The sequence below is a fragment of the Equus przewalskii genome, chromosome 2 (genome assembly GCF_037783145.1).
Source record: "Equus przewalskii isolate Varuska chromosome 2, EquPr2, whole genome shotgun sequence".
NCBI lineage: Eukaryota > Metazoa > Chordata > Mammalia > Perissodactyla > Equidae > Equus > Equus przewalskii.
In genome coordinates this window covers 4,752,326-4,765,263 of record NC_091832.1, presented here as the reverse complement: position 1 = coordinate 4,765,263, position 12,938 = coordinate 4,752,326, and the positions used below count along the sequence as shown (strand labels likewise).

The window sequence follows — 12,938 nt, the reverse complement described above, 5'->3', positions numbered from 1 at the left end:
TTTACTGATAAGAAAAGCAGCACAGAGAGGGTAAGTAACTCGCCTAAAGTCAGTTAGCTAGTGAAAAGTAGCCACAAGTTGAATTCAGGATGCCCCTAAGCCCTTCAGGAGCTATTAATAGTAACAAGACTGGGCCCCGCCGTCGAGAAGCTGGCAGTAGACCCAGCGGCCCTGGCCTGCTCACTCCAAGGTCATGGCAAAGTCTGGCATTCACTGTCATGCAGGGTCCCCAACCTGTCCACCTGGGCAGAAGAACCCAGAGTCTGCAGAAAGCCCTCCCAGGGTCCCCAGCCGAATCCCCACAGCACCTGACACCCTGCCAACAGGGCTCCTGCCAGCCACAAGGTTTCTGGGTGAGGCTGGGTAACAAATTCCACCCTTGCAAACGGGGCGTCTTCAGTTACCATTAACTAGTCAGGGCCTCCTCGCCACTCTCTTGGCCCTACAGTTTTCATTAGTCAAGGGCAACAGACCTTTAACCACGGAAGCTCATTAGCAGCTTTCGGAGCTGCTGGCTTATAGGAGTGGCCACCATCCCTGCACTGAGGTGGTGGTTGATGTGGATTAAGGCTGCCCCAGCTAGAGAAGCCCAAGGTGACCTGGCCTACATGCCAAACTATATGACCCAGTGGACTTTTTTTATGGTATGAATTAGGACTGCCCCAGGGAGAGAAGCCCAGGGCATCCTCACCTACATGCCGATCTATATGGCCAGATTCGTATCTAAAGTTATATGACCGCACAATAACCAGACCCCATCTGCACTGAAATCATTTAATGACTTTTTACATCATCTTTTCTTTTCTCCAGTAAAAATAAGTCACGTACCCATGCCTTATAAAAATTAGCCCTAACCCTCAACTCAGGGCAGCAGCAGGAGCTCTGACTGCCCGTGGGTCCTGTCCCCACGCACCAGCTCTGCATGCCCATGGGTCCTGTCCCCATGCCAGCGGGGGCAGCAGCAGCGGCAGCAGCAGGACCTCTGCCTGCCCATGTGTCCTGTCCCCATGCTATTCCACACTATTCTCTAAATAAAAGAGCACTACTGCCAGATCTTGAGAGTCTAAGAAATCTTTCTTTCGACTCCTCAGCTCACCGACCCCGCATCAGTGGTGCCTGAAGGAGGTGAGCCTAAAGGTGCCACCCCATTCTGCTGGCCCCACACACCATCCACCACCTACTGGGTGCAAAGGGCTACCTGGCCTAATGTAAGGGTGGCTCACTCACTGAGCACCTGCTGGGCGCCAGGCACTGCTGCCCTCCTTCTGACAGGAAGGGCAGGAAGGAGGAAGTGTCTGGCATAAGGTCACACAGCTACGGAGTGGCCCAGGCAGTCTGACTCTGGAGTCTGCAGCCTGCGTCACTATGATGTAAGTCATTCTAAAATAAGTGAAGTACCTTGACGTTTTTCAAATATTCCTTCAGTTTGCAATAACATCATAAAAATATTTTCCCATTTTCCAAATTACAGAAAACTTTCCACGTTATAAAAACTTTTCCTAACTCTAACACAAAGCCTTATGTGCCCTCGGATGCACAGCAATCCATTCTAGAAAGCACTCTGGCGTCTCTGCAGAAGTGGATGGTGGGAACTCTGCGAGCAGGCCTGGCACTCAAGCAGTTAAGGAAATGACAATTTCAACAGATCTCTGCAAAGCTCCTTTATTGATGGCCCAGCAGGTGTTTCTTCCATTAAAACACAGAATATTAATGGAGCCCTCGATTTACATTCTAAGTGAGATTTACACAATGGTTTTGTTATGCAGCAGCCTTTGTCCCCAAGTATTTATTCTGCTAAATATTTCCCAGCTGGTTGGTTCCAGACCTCCCCAAGGAATGAGCAATGATAATACAGCCTGTAACTGCTTGTACCTGTTATTTTGCCAGCATCCCCATTTCATCAATTTATGGTAAGAGGTAACATTGGCAAGTTAGGAAGGAAAGAGTAAGGTACGCAGTTCGAATATTTCTGTCTCTCCCTAAGGAGGTGGAGCCATCCCACAGGCGTTACTTACTTCTTGCTGATGGCATTCCCCAGGAAGGTAAAAGCACCATATCAAGAACAGAAGATCCGAGTCTGGAGATCAAGTTACCAGCAGAACCTGAGCTCCGATGGGCACACTTCCTAAGCCGTCTGGCATGAAGGAGGTGATTCCTGAGAGCACACTAAGGTTAAGCGCTTCATATAAGCAGGCTCAGCGACCCCCGGACAAGGATGGGAGGTGGTGCCATTGCCACGTGTGCATCGTAGAGATGAAGAATCTGAGACACACAAAGGGCAAGTAATTTGTCTAAGGTCACATCCCTGGTAAGTGGTGGATCTAGGATTATGTCTCTTCACGGTTCTGATCCTCCACTGAATCACAGCGCCCTCGGCTTCTAGAAGAAACATTGGCTTAGCAGCTGGGACACCTTGGTTGCAGTTCAGCTTGACCTTGGGCAAATCACTGTACTCCCTGTATTTGTCTATTTATTGCAAAAAAGAGGATGGGTACCTGCTTCACACCTATAAGGCTTTGTAGCTCAAAGGCTGATCCAGCCAGACCTCTCAACGCAACAAGATCGACGGGAGGTGGCCCGATTTAGGGGACGTGGCACCTGGCCTGCAGTCAGGCCTTTTGCCAATCAGATGGTATGCGGCAGGTTAATTCCCACTCCAGGCCCGCTTCTCACGTGTGAAAGGAGGGCTGGACAGGCGGGCTCCGAGTTCTCCTCTGATCTAAGTTCCACGATTCCACAACGTTCTCAATCATTCTATAACTCACACATTTACGAAGAGTTTAAAATTAATTGGTTCTCTATTCCTGGAATCTGGCTTTTTAAAGTGCTTACATTAGGCTAGCCTTCCAAAAGTAAGGAAGCTTATGGAGCACAAATTTAAAATAAAAAAAAAACAACTTAAAGCAGTCATCCACACAAACTCTAATTTCTCACCTACTTTAGGCTAATTTGATGAGACAGACAAACTAACTCAGTTTTATTTACTGCAATCACTTTTGCCCAGGCAGGGGCCGTGCCGTGCAGTGGGAAGGGCACAGGTTTTGGTCAACAGTTGGATTCCAGCTCTGACACCTACGGCTTGGGTAAGTTGCTTCAACGGAGCTTCAGGTTTCCTCAGCTGTAACATGAGAATAGGTGCACCTACCTTGCGGTTTTAAGGTCTGAAAACGGTACATAAAAGTGCCTCATGGCACAGTGGCACAGGGCAGTCCTCAACAGATGACGGCGAGACCATTGCAAGCAGAGAGCTCACATCCGTCTGATAATGTACAACCGAAATTACCCAGAGAAACGCTCAGCTACAAAGTGGCCTCAGAGAAGGCGCTCCCTGTCCACCGGGAGCTCTCGATCCACTCTGTGCGTTAGGATCCCCCGGGGAGCTTCACCATGCCCAATGCCCAGGCCACAGCCCAGAGCACAACCTCTGGTGGGACCCAGGGGATTCCAATGTGCAGCCAAGGGTACGACCCCCTGCTTTACAATCTCTCCTTCTTGGGTCGGCTCTCAGAATCCACATCTTCTGGCCTGGATGCTGGGCCGAGAGCTCCAATGGCAGGCCTGGAGCCACTAAGGCCTGGTCACGCACATTCACTTGGTAACCTCATGTGTGAGCGTGGGGGTGAGGGCCCTCTAGCACTAACAGGCTGCTGGGAAGCTGGCAGGTGGAACAAGTGGCCAAGACGAGAGAACTGCAGTGGGCTAGGAACCAGCCAGGACCCTGGCCTCAGGGAGCTGACCACCAACTACAAGAGGCTGGTCGCTAACAGTGAGCGGTGTGCACCCAGCAAGGATGCTGTCAGTGCTGGACCGAAGTGCTGGGGCAGAGGGAAAACCACTTCCAGGGGCCGCCAGCATGTCTTCAGCAGGCACCGGCCTTGAGCTTGGCCTTGACAGATTCCTGTTAGATTCAGGCGTGCTGAGACACTGAGCGGGTAAGCTGGTGAGCAGGAGCAACGAAAGCGGGTGGCACTGCCGGGGCAGCTCGGGTCTGCTCCATCTTCCAGAGAATTCAGGCAAAGACCTTAATATGCACCCCTGTTGTGGCTCCAGGATCCAGCTCTGCCCCTGGGACAAGGTCACAGTGGCACGTGAAGCCTGCTATCCCTGATATTTGTGAGAAGAAATGGTTTAAAACATTTTCCCAGCCACCCAATTTTTTTTTTTTTTTGAGTGTAGAAACCGAAGAAAAAAGTCTCAAGGTGGGAAGCTGCCGCACTGCTGAAACGGCGGCTGGCACCACGTTACAATCAGACGTGCAAGGCTCACCCCATAGGCCGACTCTACTCAATCCACAGACCAGTCTCAGTGCTCGGCTGCCTCAACAGAGCCAGGTCTCCAGAGGTGTTTCTGGGCCATTAGCTAATTATACTAACCTTCTGTGTAGCTTAGACTATGGAGGAGCAGAGGAACCAGGTCTGCTGGCCACCAACCTCTTGTGGAACCCGCCAGTGACAGCCATTAAACTTTATAGATCTAGTTCCATTTTCCCACATCACAGATGGGGAAACTGAGGCCCCAGCAGGGGCAGGACATGACCAAGTGAAGGAGGGCTGGTGGGCCTGCTCTCCAGACCGAGTGCAGCAAGAGGCGCATGGCTGAATAGCCAGAGCCGGAGGGCCTCGGCCATCAGCCAGGACTCAACTGAGACGAGAAAGGCAACTTGCCTAAGGGCCACGATGAGAACTCGGCTCCTTCTTGCCTCTCTGCCTCCTAAAAGCAGCTTCCACAATGGAATATAAACATAAATATAACACGGTCTCACCTTCCCTGGGCCGCCCCATTTCTGGGGAGACCAGCCCGGGAAAGGAGTGCAGGAAGAGACGGTGTTGGAATGGACGGCACGGCTGTGAGACAGGCCCGGGTTCAGACAACCTGCACTTGGCTCAGAAATCCCACGACCCCTTCTTTGGTGAGGAAGACCACCTCTCCAGTGTTCTGGCACCAAACCTCATAATGTGCAGGGGCCTCCAGGGCCCTCTTGCCAGCGATGATCACGAAGGGGTAGCCAAATTTGTTGGCGTCTTTCAGTCTGTTTCCAATGGTCAGATGAGTCCTGTCGTCCAGCAGGACCTCCCCGCGAAGCTGCGGCACCGCCTCTGTGATGTGGTCGTACAGGTGCCCCGCGAGCTCTGTGGCCACCTCCTCCTTACTGCCCTTCTTGGGGGGGATGAGGCAGACTTGGTAAGGGGCCAGGAGGCCGGGCCAGCGAAGGCAGTCTTCTGTAGAGAGAACTTCAATGGCAGCAGCCAAGATCCGGGTCACACCCAAGCCATAGCACCCCATTTCAGCCAGGGATGGCTTGCCGTGGACGTTGGTAAACTGGGCATTGAAAACGGAAGAGTACTTGGTGCCCAGGTAAAACGTGTGCCCCACCTCAATGCCTTTGGTTTCCGTCAGTGGTCCCTGGCAAGCAGGGCAGTTTGTCTGTGACAAGTCTAGTGTCTCCACGTTGGCCGAGAAGCTGCAGCTGGGGCAGACTGCAAACTGGTCCTCTCCAACATCCGCTGGCAGCTGGAACTCGTGCGACATCGTGCCCCCGATGCTGCCCACGCCGGCCTGGACTTTGACACACGGCAGCCCCAGCCTGGCAAACAGGCTGCTGTAGGCATCACACACCAGGCCGTAGGTCTGCCGGGCGGCCTCTGGGGAGGAGTCGAAGGTGTACATGTCTTTCATGTAGAACTCTCGTCCGCGGAGAAGACCAAAGCGGGGCCTGGGCTCATCCCGAAACTTCCTCGTCACCTGGTACAGCAGGAAGGGAAGCTGCTTGTAGGACAGTGTCTTCTGGGAGGCGACCAGGGCTGTAACGGCTTCCTCGTGAGTTGGTCCTAAGCAGTATTCCTTGCCGTGTCTGTCCCTAAGTCTCAGCAGCTCCTTGCCCATCAAGTCCCAGCGGTTGGTGGCTCGCCAGAGCTCTGCCGGGCTGAGGCTAGGCATGCTGACCTTCTGGCCCCCGATGGCCCGCATCTCCTGGTCTATCACTCGCACAAGCTTCTCCAGGGCACGGACAGTGTACGGCAGGAGGTGGTAACAGCCGGGGCTTGCTGGGTGGATGAGGCCCACCTGCAGCATGAGCCGCTGGCTCTTACAGGTCAGGTCGCCAGATCCACCCTCCAGGGAGGGCACCTGGTCTTCTCGAAGGTTCTGTGGCTGGAACATGCGGGAGAGCACCAAGCGCTTCCCTCTCCCTGGGGCACAGTGGTGAAACCTGCGGGGAATGGACCCAGAGAGCTGGCGGCTGCAGGCGGCCAGTGCTCTGCATCTTGTCAGCAGCCCTTCCATGACACCCTGGCACAGGGACACGCTGGTGCCTGGAGAGAAATGAGTCGTGCGGAAATAAGTGTTAACTGTGTTCCGAAACCAGGAGGCAGCCAGCTTGGTCTGGTCTCCAACAAGCTTCTAAGACAGCCCCTGGTTTTGCAGACGCAAATCCTCTCATTTCTAATATCCTAGCAGATCAAAGGATTACTTCTCTTAGCTCTTACTGCCATTAAAAAACAAATCACTATTTCCCCATTTATACAAACATAACAGCACACTGCGGGGGACGCTGCACATGGTGACTGCTCAGACTCTGGAACCGGGCAGCCAGGATTCCAGGTGGGCCTCCTGCTGACTGACCCCGTGGAGCTCAGCACGTGTGCTTGGTTTCTTCATCTGCACGATGGTAACACCACAGGACCTCCTTTGTAGGTTTATTGTAGGAAGTTAGAAGAGTTATAAAAAGTTATTAGAACAGTACCTGGCCCATTCTATGAGCTCAATCAATGTTCGCTATTGTTATAGAAAACTGGAAAAAACAGAAACAAAAAAGAAAAGGAAATCAGGGGCTGGCCCCACTGCCTAGTGGTTAAGTTTGGCATGCTCCGTTTTGGCAGCCTGGGTTCATGGGTTTGGATGCTGGGCACAGACCTGCACCATTCATCAGTCAAGCTGTGGAGGCATCCCACATACATACAAAACAGAAGAAGGTTGGCACAGATGTTAGCTCGGGGTGAATCTTCCTCAAGCAAAAAGAGGAATATTGGCAACAGACGTTAGCTCAGGGCAAATCTCCTTCAGCAAAAAAAAAAAAAAAAAAAAAGAGAAGAAGGAAGAAAGAAAAGAAAAGGAAATCAACTATAATTCCTTGGCTGGAGACAACCGCTGCTGTCTCTTTGGCCAGCCCTGTCCTTTGCCCACATCCCGCCTTAAATGTCCTGCGCCTCTTCCCTCCTCACAGCACACGCTCCCTGGTCAGGCCCCGTGCTGATGACTTGGAATCAACATCTCCAGTCTGTACGTGTCTCTCGAGCTTCAGACCTGCCTCTGCAGCTGCCTCCTGGAGAACACACTGCACGGAATTCCAACTCGGCACCCCAGGAGGAACTCAGCATCTTCCCTGCAAACCCGCTCCCCCTCTGGGGCTGGGATCCCTCGGCAAGGGACTGCCAGCCACCCTTGGCCCAAAGCAGAAACCCGGCTTCACCCACTCTGCCCACATTCACAACCCTCTGGGCCCTGTCTGTCATTCCCGCTTCATGTGCTGTTCATTCTGTCCCCTCTCCCCCCTCCACAGCTTCCGCCCGGCTCCAGGCCACCAGCATGCTCACCTGGGCTATTCCAACAGCCTCCTCACTAGGCTCCCAGCTTCCATCCCTAGCCTCCTCCAATCCATTCTCCACGCTGCAGCCACAGGGGACACTTCCAAAACTTGTACAGTAACAGTTTTTCTTGCCTAAAGTCCTCTAACAGCTTCCTGCTACCCTTAGAATCAGGTCTAAGTTTTTCTCCTTCATGGTGCACACCACCTCAGGTGAGCTGGCTGCCAGCCCCCTCTGGTCCTGTCTCACCAATCGCCCTCCTGTGTGCCACACTCACTCTTAAACACGCTGTCCCTTTTGCGTACCAACATCAGTTCCTCCCCAGGCCTCAGGATTACCACCCCGTCCTCTAGAATGGCTTCCTCGTCCCACTTCCATCCCCTGAGACCAGCTTCTCCTGCAGCAGCCCGCTGAGGCCCTATCAAACACCAGTCGCTCTTTGGAGTCACTGCCCACGTGGCGGCCTGTCTTCCCCACGCAGTCAGCTTGGTGCAGGCCAGGACCATGTGTAACCCGCTCTCCACTCAGCACATGGCAGGGGCCTGCCAGGCACTGTCTAGTGAATGAGCACGTGTGTTTCTCTACGAATTTATGAAAGTCACACATTCCTGAGGGCAGTACAGCTTTCCACTGATGGACTGACTATATCAAAAACGATTCTTCTACTACCAGAGAATAGTCAGTTTTCTCTTTATACATAATCTATAATGAACAGAAGGCTTTTTTCCTTTCTTTTTCTTTTTTTTTGGTTATATATTTGGGAGAGATTTTCAGGAATGGAATTATCGAGTCAGAGGGTATGAACTCTTTCAAGGTTCTTGACTTATATTGCCAAATTTAGTGAGCGCCTCTACTCTTCTGCAAAGCTCCCCCGCAGCAGCCGAGAGCGGGTTACTGACTCCTCCCAGCTCTGGGAAGCTGGGCTCCCCCAGGTGGTGACTCCAGCTCTCTGCAGCCTCAAGTCCTCCAGCTGGGCCCCTCCAACCTCACGTGGCTGCATCCATTACCCCCTGCACTGTACAAATATTATCATTTCCCACGTGGCCTACAACCTGAAAAAGCTTGGCAGGCACTGCCACAGGGCCCTAGTGTGACTGCACAGAAAAGTACAGTCCTGGAGGCCAGGCACATGGGGTTCACACCTGGCTCCATCACTTGAGGTCCCTCCTCAGTCCAGTGGCCCAAGCCTGAAACTCCTTCATCCTTGACTCTCCCTAACGCAAATGACTCTGTCTCCAAGATTTCTCTCAAGCCCACCCTCTCCTTTCTGGCCTTTACTGCCTCAACCTTGGGTTGGCCCCTAAGTACTGCCCGCCACATTACAGTAGCCCAGGGGTTCTGAAATTTAAGCGAGCACCTGAATCACCTGGAGGGCTTGTTAAAACACTGATTGTGGGGCCTCACTCCCAGAGTTTGATTCAGTAGGTCTGGAGCGTGGGCAAAGAACTTGTAGTTCTAACAAGTTCCCAGCTGATGCCGATGCTGCTGGTCCACACAGGGACCACACTGGGAAAACCACTGTGGGAGCTAACTGTTCACTCTGATTTAGACTGTAAAGTCCAGGTGGGCAGTAACTATGTCTCTTTTATTCCAGGTTATATCCACAGCATCCATCATGGTGCCTGGACACAGTGGACACTCAATAAATGTCTATCAATGAATGACCTGAATGACTCTTGACCCCTGTCTGTCCAGTCTTCATATTACAATTAAAAATATAGTTGAATCAATTGCTCCCCTGCTTATAACCCATTAATGGCTCCTCATCATAATTTTCTCAAAATGGTACTAAAGCCTCTTCATATTTTGATCCCAACACACCTCTTCCAGCTTCTTATCCTACCACTCCCAGAATGTGCCCCAAATTGCTCATCATTCCCAGAATAGGCCACATTCCCCACAGGAACTCCAATTCACCACTCAAGGCTCACGTACTGCAAGAAGCTGCCTCCAACCCCTGACAGAGACGGTCACTTCCTTCTCTGTGCTCCCCCTGCACACACCCCTTTATAGTTTACTGCACTGGAGACTAATTTTCAAAAATGTTTTTGAGAAACTGCTGCGGCCAGGCATTGGGAGTGAATGATGTCTGATGTCGTGTTCCTCCATAAAGCTAGGAGTTCATGAGGTTTCCTATATTTTTAGATTCCAGGGCCCAGCACAATGTCTAATATTGAGGCTATTATTAGTAACGTTTGTTGATCAAATATATTAGGAAATAAAGAGCAAAGTGGAGGGGTGCAATGGGATAACTATCTGGATAATTCAAATAAGAGCCTTAGGCCCTCTGCCCCAATTCCCAATGTGTGCCCGACCCCAGACCCGTCAGTTTACACACTAGAGAATAAGTACTATTATCTCAGTTGTTCCAGGTTATTGAGACAACACCTTGAAAGCAATACAGTAACTAACGTGTCCTGCACCTCAGGCTCTGGCAAAGAGCCTCTGAGTCACCCAATCATTCAATAAATTTTTACAGAGCACCCACTCTCCTTCCAGCACAGGCCCTTTTCAAGGGTCTGACTCACAACGGCCGCAAACCAATCAGGAGAGCTGAGCCTGCAGTGCTCACAACATGCCTGGTACAGTAAGTCCACAAGTGTTTGCGATTATCGTCATCATCATGCCCAACTTACAGAAGAGGGAGGCTCAGAGACATGCGGGCACTTGACACAAACGACACAGCAGGGATGAACGCAGGGCCACACCTGCAAGGCAAGGGCCCCGCCTCCAATTCCCACGAAGTTTCCATCAAGGGCCGTGCTGCATAAAACAGCTGTGCAACCCCAGACCTGGTTCTGAGAACTGGCTCCGCCTTCACTGGGTGGGCGACCCTGGTCAAATATTTGACTCCTCTTTCCCGACCTCAGTTTTCCCATACGTAAAATGGGAAGGTTGGCTCAGTCACCAGGTGATCCCTGAAGGCCTTTCCAGGGCTGGCCCTTCCAGGATCACCGTGACACTCACAACGACCCGAGGTAGACAAGGCAGTCCCCCCTCGTTTTACCACGGACGAAACTGTTAGCCAAGAGTTTCTGCGACTGTGACCCCGCCCCGATCCAAGGACAGGATGCACGTGGGAAAGCGGAAGCCAAGGTCCTAGGTCTCCGCGCCCAGAGGCCAGCCCTCTCCTCACTCCCCGTCCCCCGCCCGTTTCTCCGCCCTCGCCGTCACCCACGCTCACCAGGCGCAGTCCCCGCAGCACCAGCCCAAGAGACCCCCGGGACCGCCGCGCCAGGCCAGCGCGCCTGCGCCAGGGCCGAGCCCGCCCCCCTGCCCTTCTCGCCAATCACAAGGCCGCGCTCGCGGGGGCCGGCCCCGCCCCGCTCCAGCCGCACGCTAGAGGCTTTCCGGAAGCTCGGCGGAAGAGAGGGAGCCCGCTCCCCGCAGGACCGTAGATTGGCCTGGGCGGCGACGAGGAGAGCGCCGTTCCGGAAGTGCCCTCTAGGATTCGCGGAGGCGTAACTCTATGGTCAAAGACGAGGTTCTCAGCCTGGCGTTACACGGGCTGCCAGAGCCCGCCCCACTCTCTGCAGGCGCGCGGCGGGAGATGTGTAACCATGGCAACAGTGGGCAATGCAGTGTCCAATCTACCATATTTTACAGGGTTTCGATTTTAATGACTTTAAATAGTTGGAAAAAGGCACCTATATTACAAAGCCTAAGACAGTCTTTAAGATACTAAAGCAAACTTTGATTCACAAATGTTTTTTGGAGGGGGGGAAGATTAGCCCTGAGCTAACTGCTGCCAATCTTCTTTTTGCTGAAGAAGACTGGCCCTGAGCTAACATCTGTACCCATCTTCCTCTACTTTATATGTGGGACGCCTACCTCAGCATGATGTGCCAAGCGGTGCCATGTCCGCACCCAGGATCCGAACCGGCGCACCCTGGGCTACGAAAGCAGAATGTGCACACTTAACCGCTGCGCCACCAGCCCAGACCCACAAAATATTTTTTGAACAGTAGCCATGTACCAGTCACTGTTGTAAAAACTGGGAACAGTGAACAAAACAAACGAAATTCTCTGCTTTCAATGTAGCTTGCATTCTAGTGAGAAGAGACAGTGAATAAACCAATACAGTGAAACTTAAGGGGTGGGGGCAAAGAACCCAGTAATCAGGATAGGTAGTATTTTAATGATGCAATTAAGTTTTTAAAAAATGCAAAAAAAATACGCGATGAACAAAATGTCAACGTTTTAAATAAAAACGGTATCCATCAGTTAGATGGTGTTAAACACTATGGAGGAAAATTAATCAGGGAAGGGAATGGTTGGAGATTGAGAGGTTGCTATTTAATATAGGACAATCAGGGAAAGCCTCATCGAGAAGGTGACATCTTGGCAAAGACCTGAAGGAGACTGAGAGAGCCTTGCAGATATCTGGAGGTACAATGTTCCAGACACAGGGAACAACGAGTGCGAAAGCCCTGAGGCGGGAGCTGCGTATCATGTAACGCTACCCCACTAATAACAGCTGTAGTTTACTGAGGGCCTAAAATGTACCAGACCTGATGCAAGACACTGGTGCTTCTGACACTGGCTCCAGAAAACTCTCAGCCCGCCAAGATCTGCCGGGAACAACGCGCTGTGATCAGCAGTGTGACGGGGCTGAGAAAGTCCCGTGGGAGCACTTGGAAAGGAAGGCTTCACTGAGGAGGTGAGTTTTGTGTGGAGCCTGAAGAACAAGTGGGGTTTGCCAGGACAAGGATGGCAGTGCAAGAGGAGTGGAATGTCCAGGCTGAGGGACCAGGACACTCACAGGCACAGAATCAGGAAATGATGAGCGGGTGTGAGGAGTGAGGGAAGCCTGGAGTGTGGTAGGATTTGTGTCTTCATTTCCCACTGCTCCCAACACAGGGCTGACACACAGGCCAAAGCAGTGGTTCTCAACCTTGACTGTACTGGAATCATGTGTGCCCCAGCTCCAGCCTGGAGGTGCTCGTCAGCAATCTGGGGTGGGCCTGCGCACCTACTCCAGAATCCCCCAGATGATCCTAATGCGCAGCCTGAGCTAGATTGGCTGGGCTAGAGGACAGGCATCAGACAACCGGGCAGGGGCGGGGGGGCGGGGCGGAGACCCATGTCATCATCTTACAGTTGAGGAAAATACAGCTTGGGTGGACCCCACGATGGGCATGTGCCCACCAGCTAGGAGGCCGAGCAGAGCTGGGCTGGACCTGAGCTCTCTGCCCTGAGTGCCCCCGGGCCTCTGCAGTCCAGGCCCGCGGTGGGGCTTTCCCCAAGGTGCGCAGGATGGAAGGTTTACTGGAGCTCCTCTCTGGCGGCCGGAGGTGAATAATCTTCAGTATATTTCAGGATCCAAAGTAGCCTTATATTTCTCCCTGCTCCCCA

At 52.5% G+C, this 12,938-nt stretch overlaps 1 protein-coding gene across 1 annotated transcript; it reads right to left on the bottom strand.

Moving 5' to 3' along the window:
* Window positions 1-1,646: 1,646 nt before the first annotated feature.
* Window positions 1,647-10,974, bottom strand: PARS2 (prolyl-tRNA synthetase 2, mitochondrial). Its single transcript, XM_008540869.2, has 2 exons — window positions 10,768-10,974; window positions 1,647-6,311 (listed from the first exon to the last, which is right to left on the bottom strand). Exon 2 carries the CDS (start codon window positions 6,280-6,282, stop codon window positions 4,864-4,866), a length of 1,419 nt encoding a protein of 472 aa, XP_008539091.1. The 5' UTR covers window positions 6,283-6,311; window positions 10,768-10,974; the 3' UTR covers window positions 1,647-4,863.
* Window positions 10,975-12,938: the final 1,964 nt, after the last annotated feature.

Coding starts and splice junctions, on each gene's coding strand:
- PARS2 (XM_008540869.2), bottom strand. CDS start 6,282: ATGGAAGGGCTGCTGACAAGATGCAGAGCACTGGCCGCCTGCAGCCGC.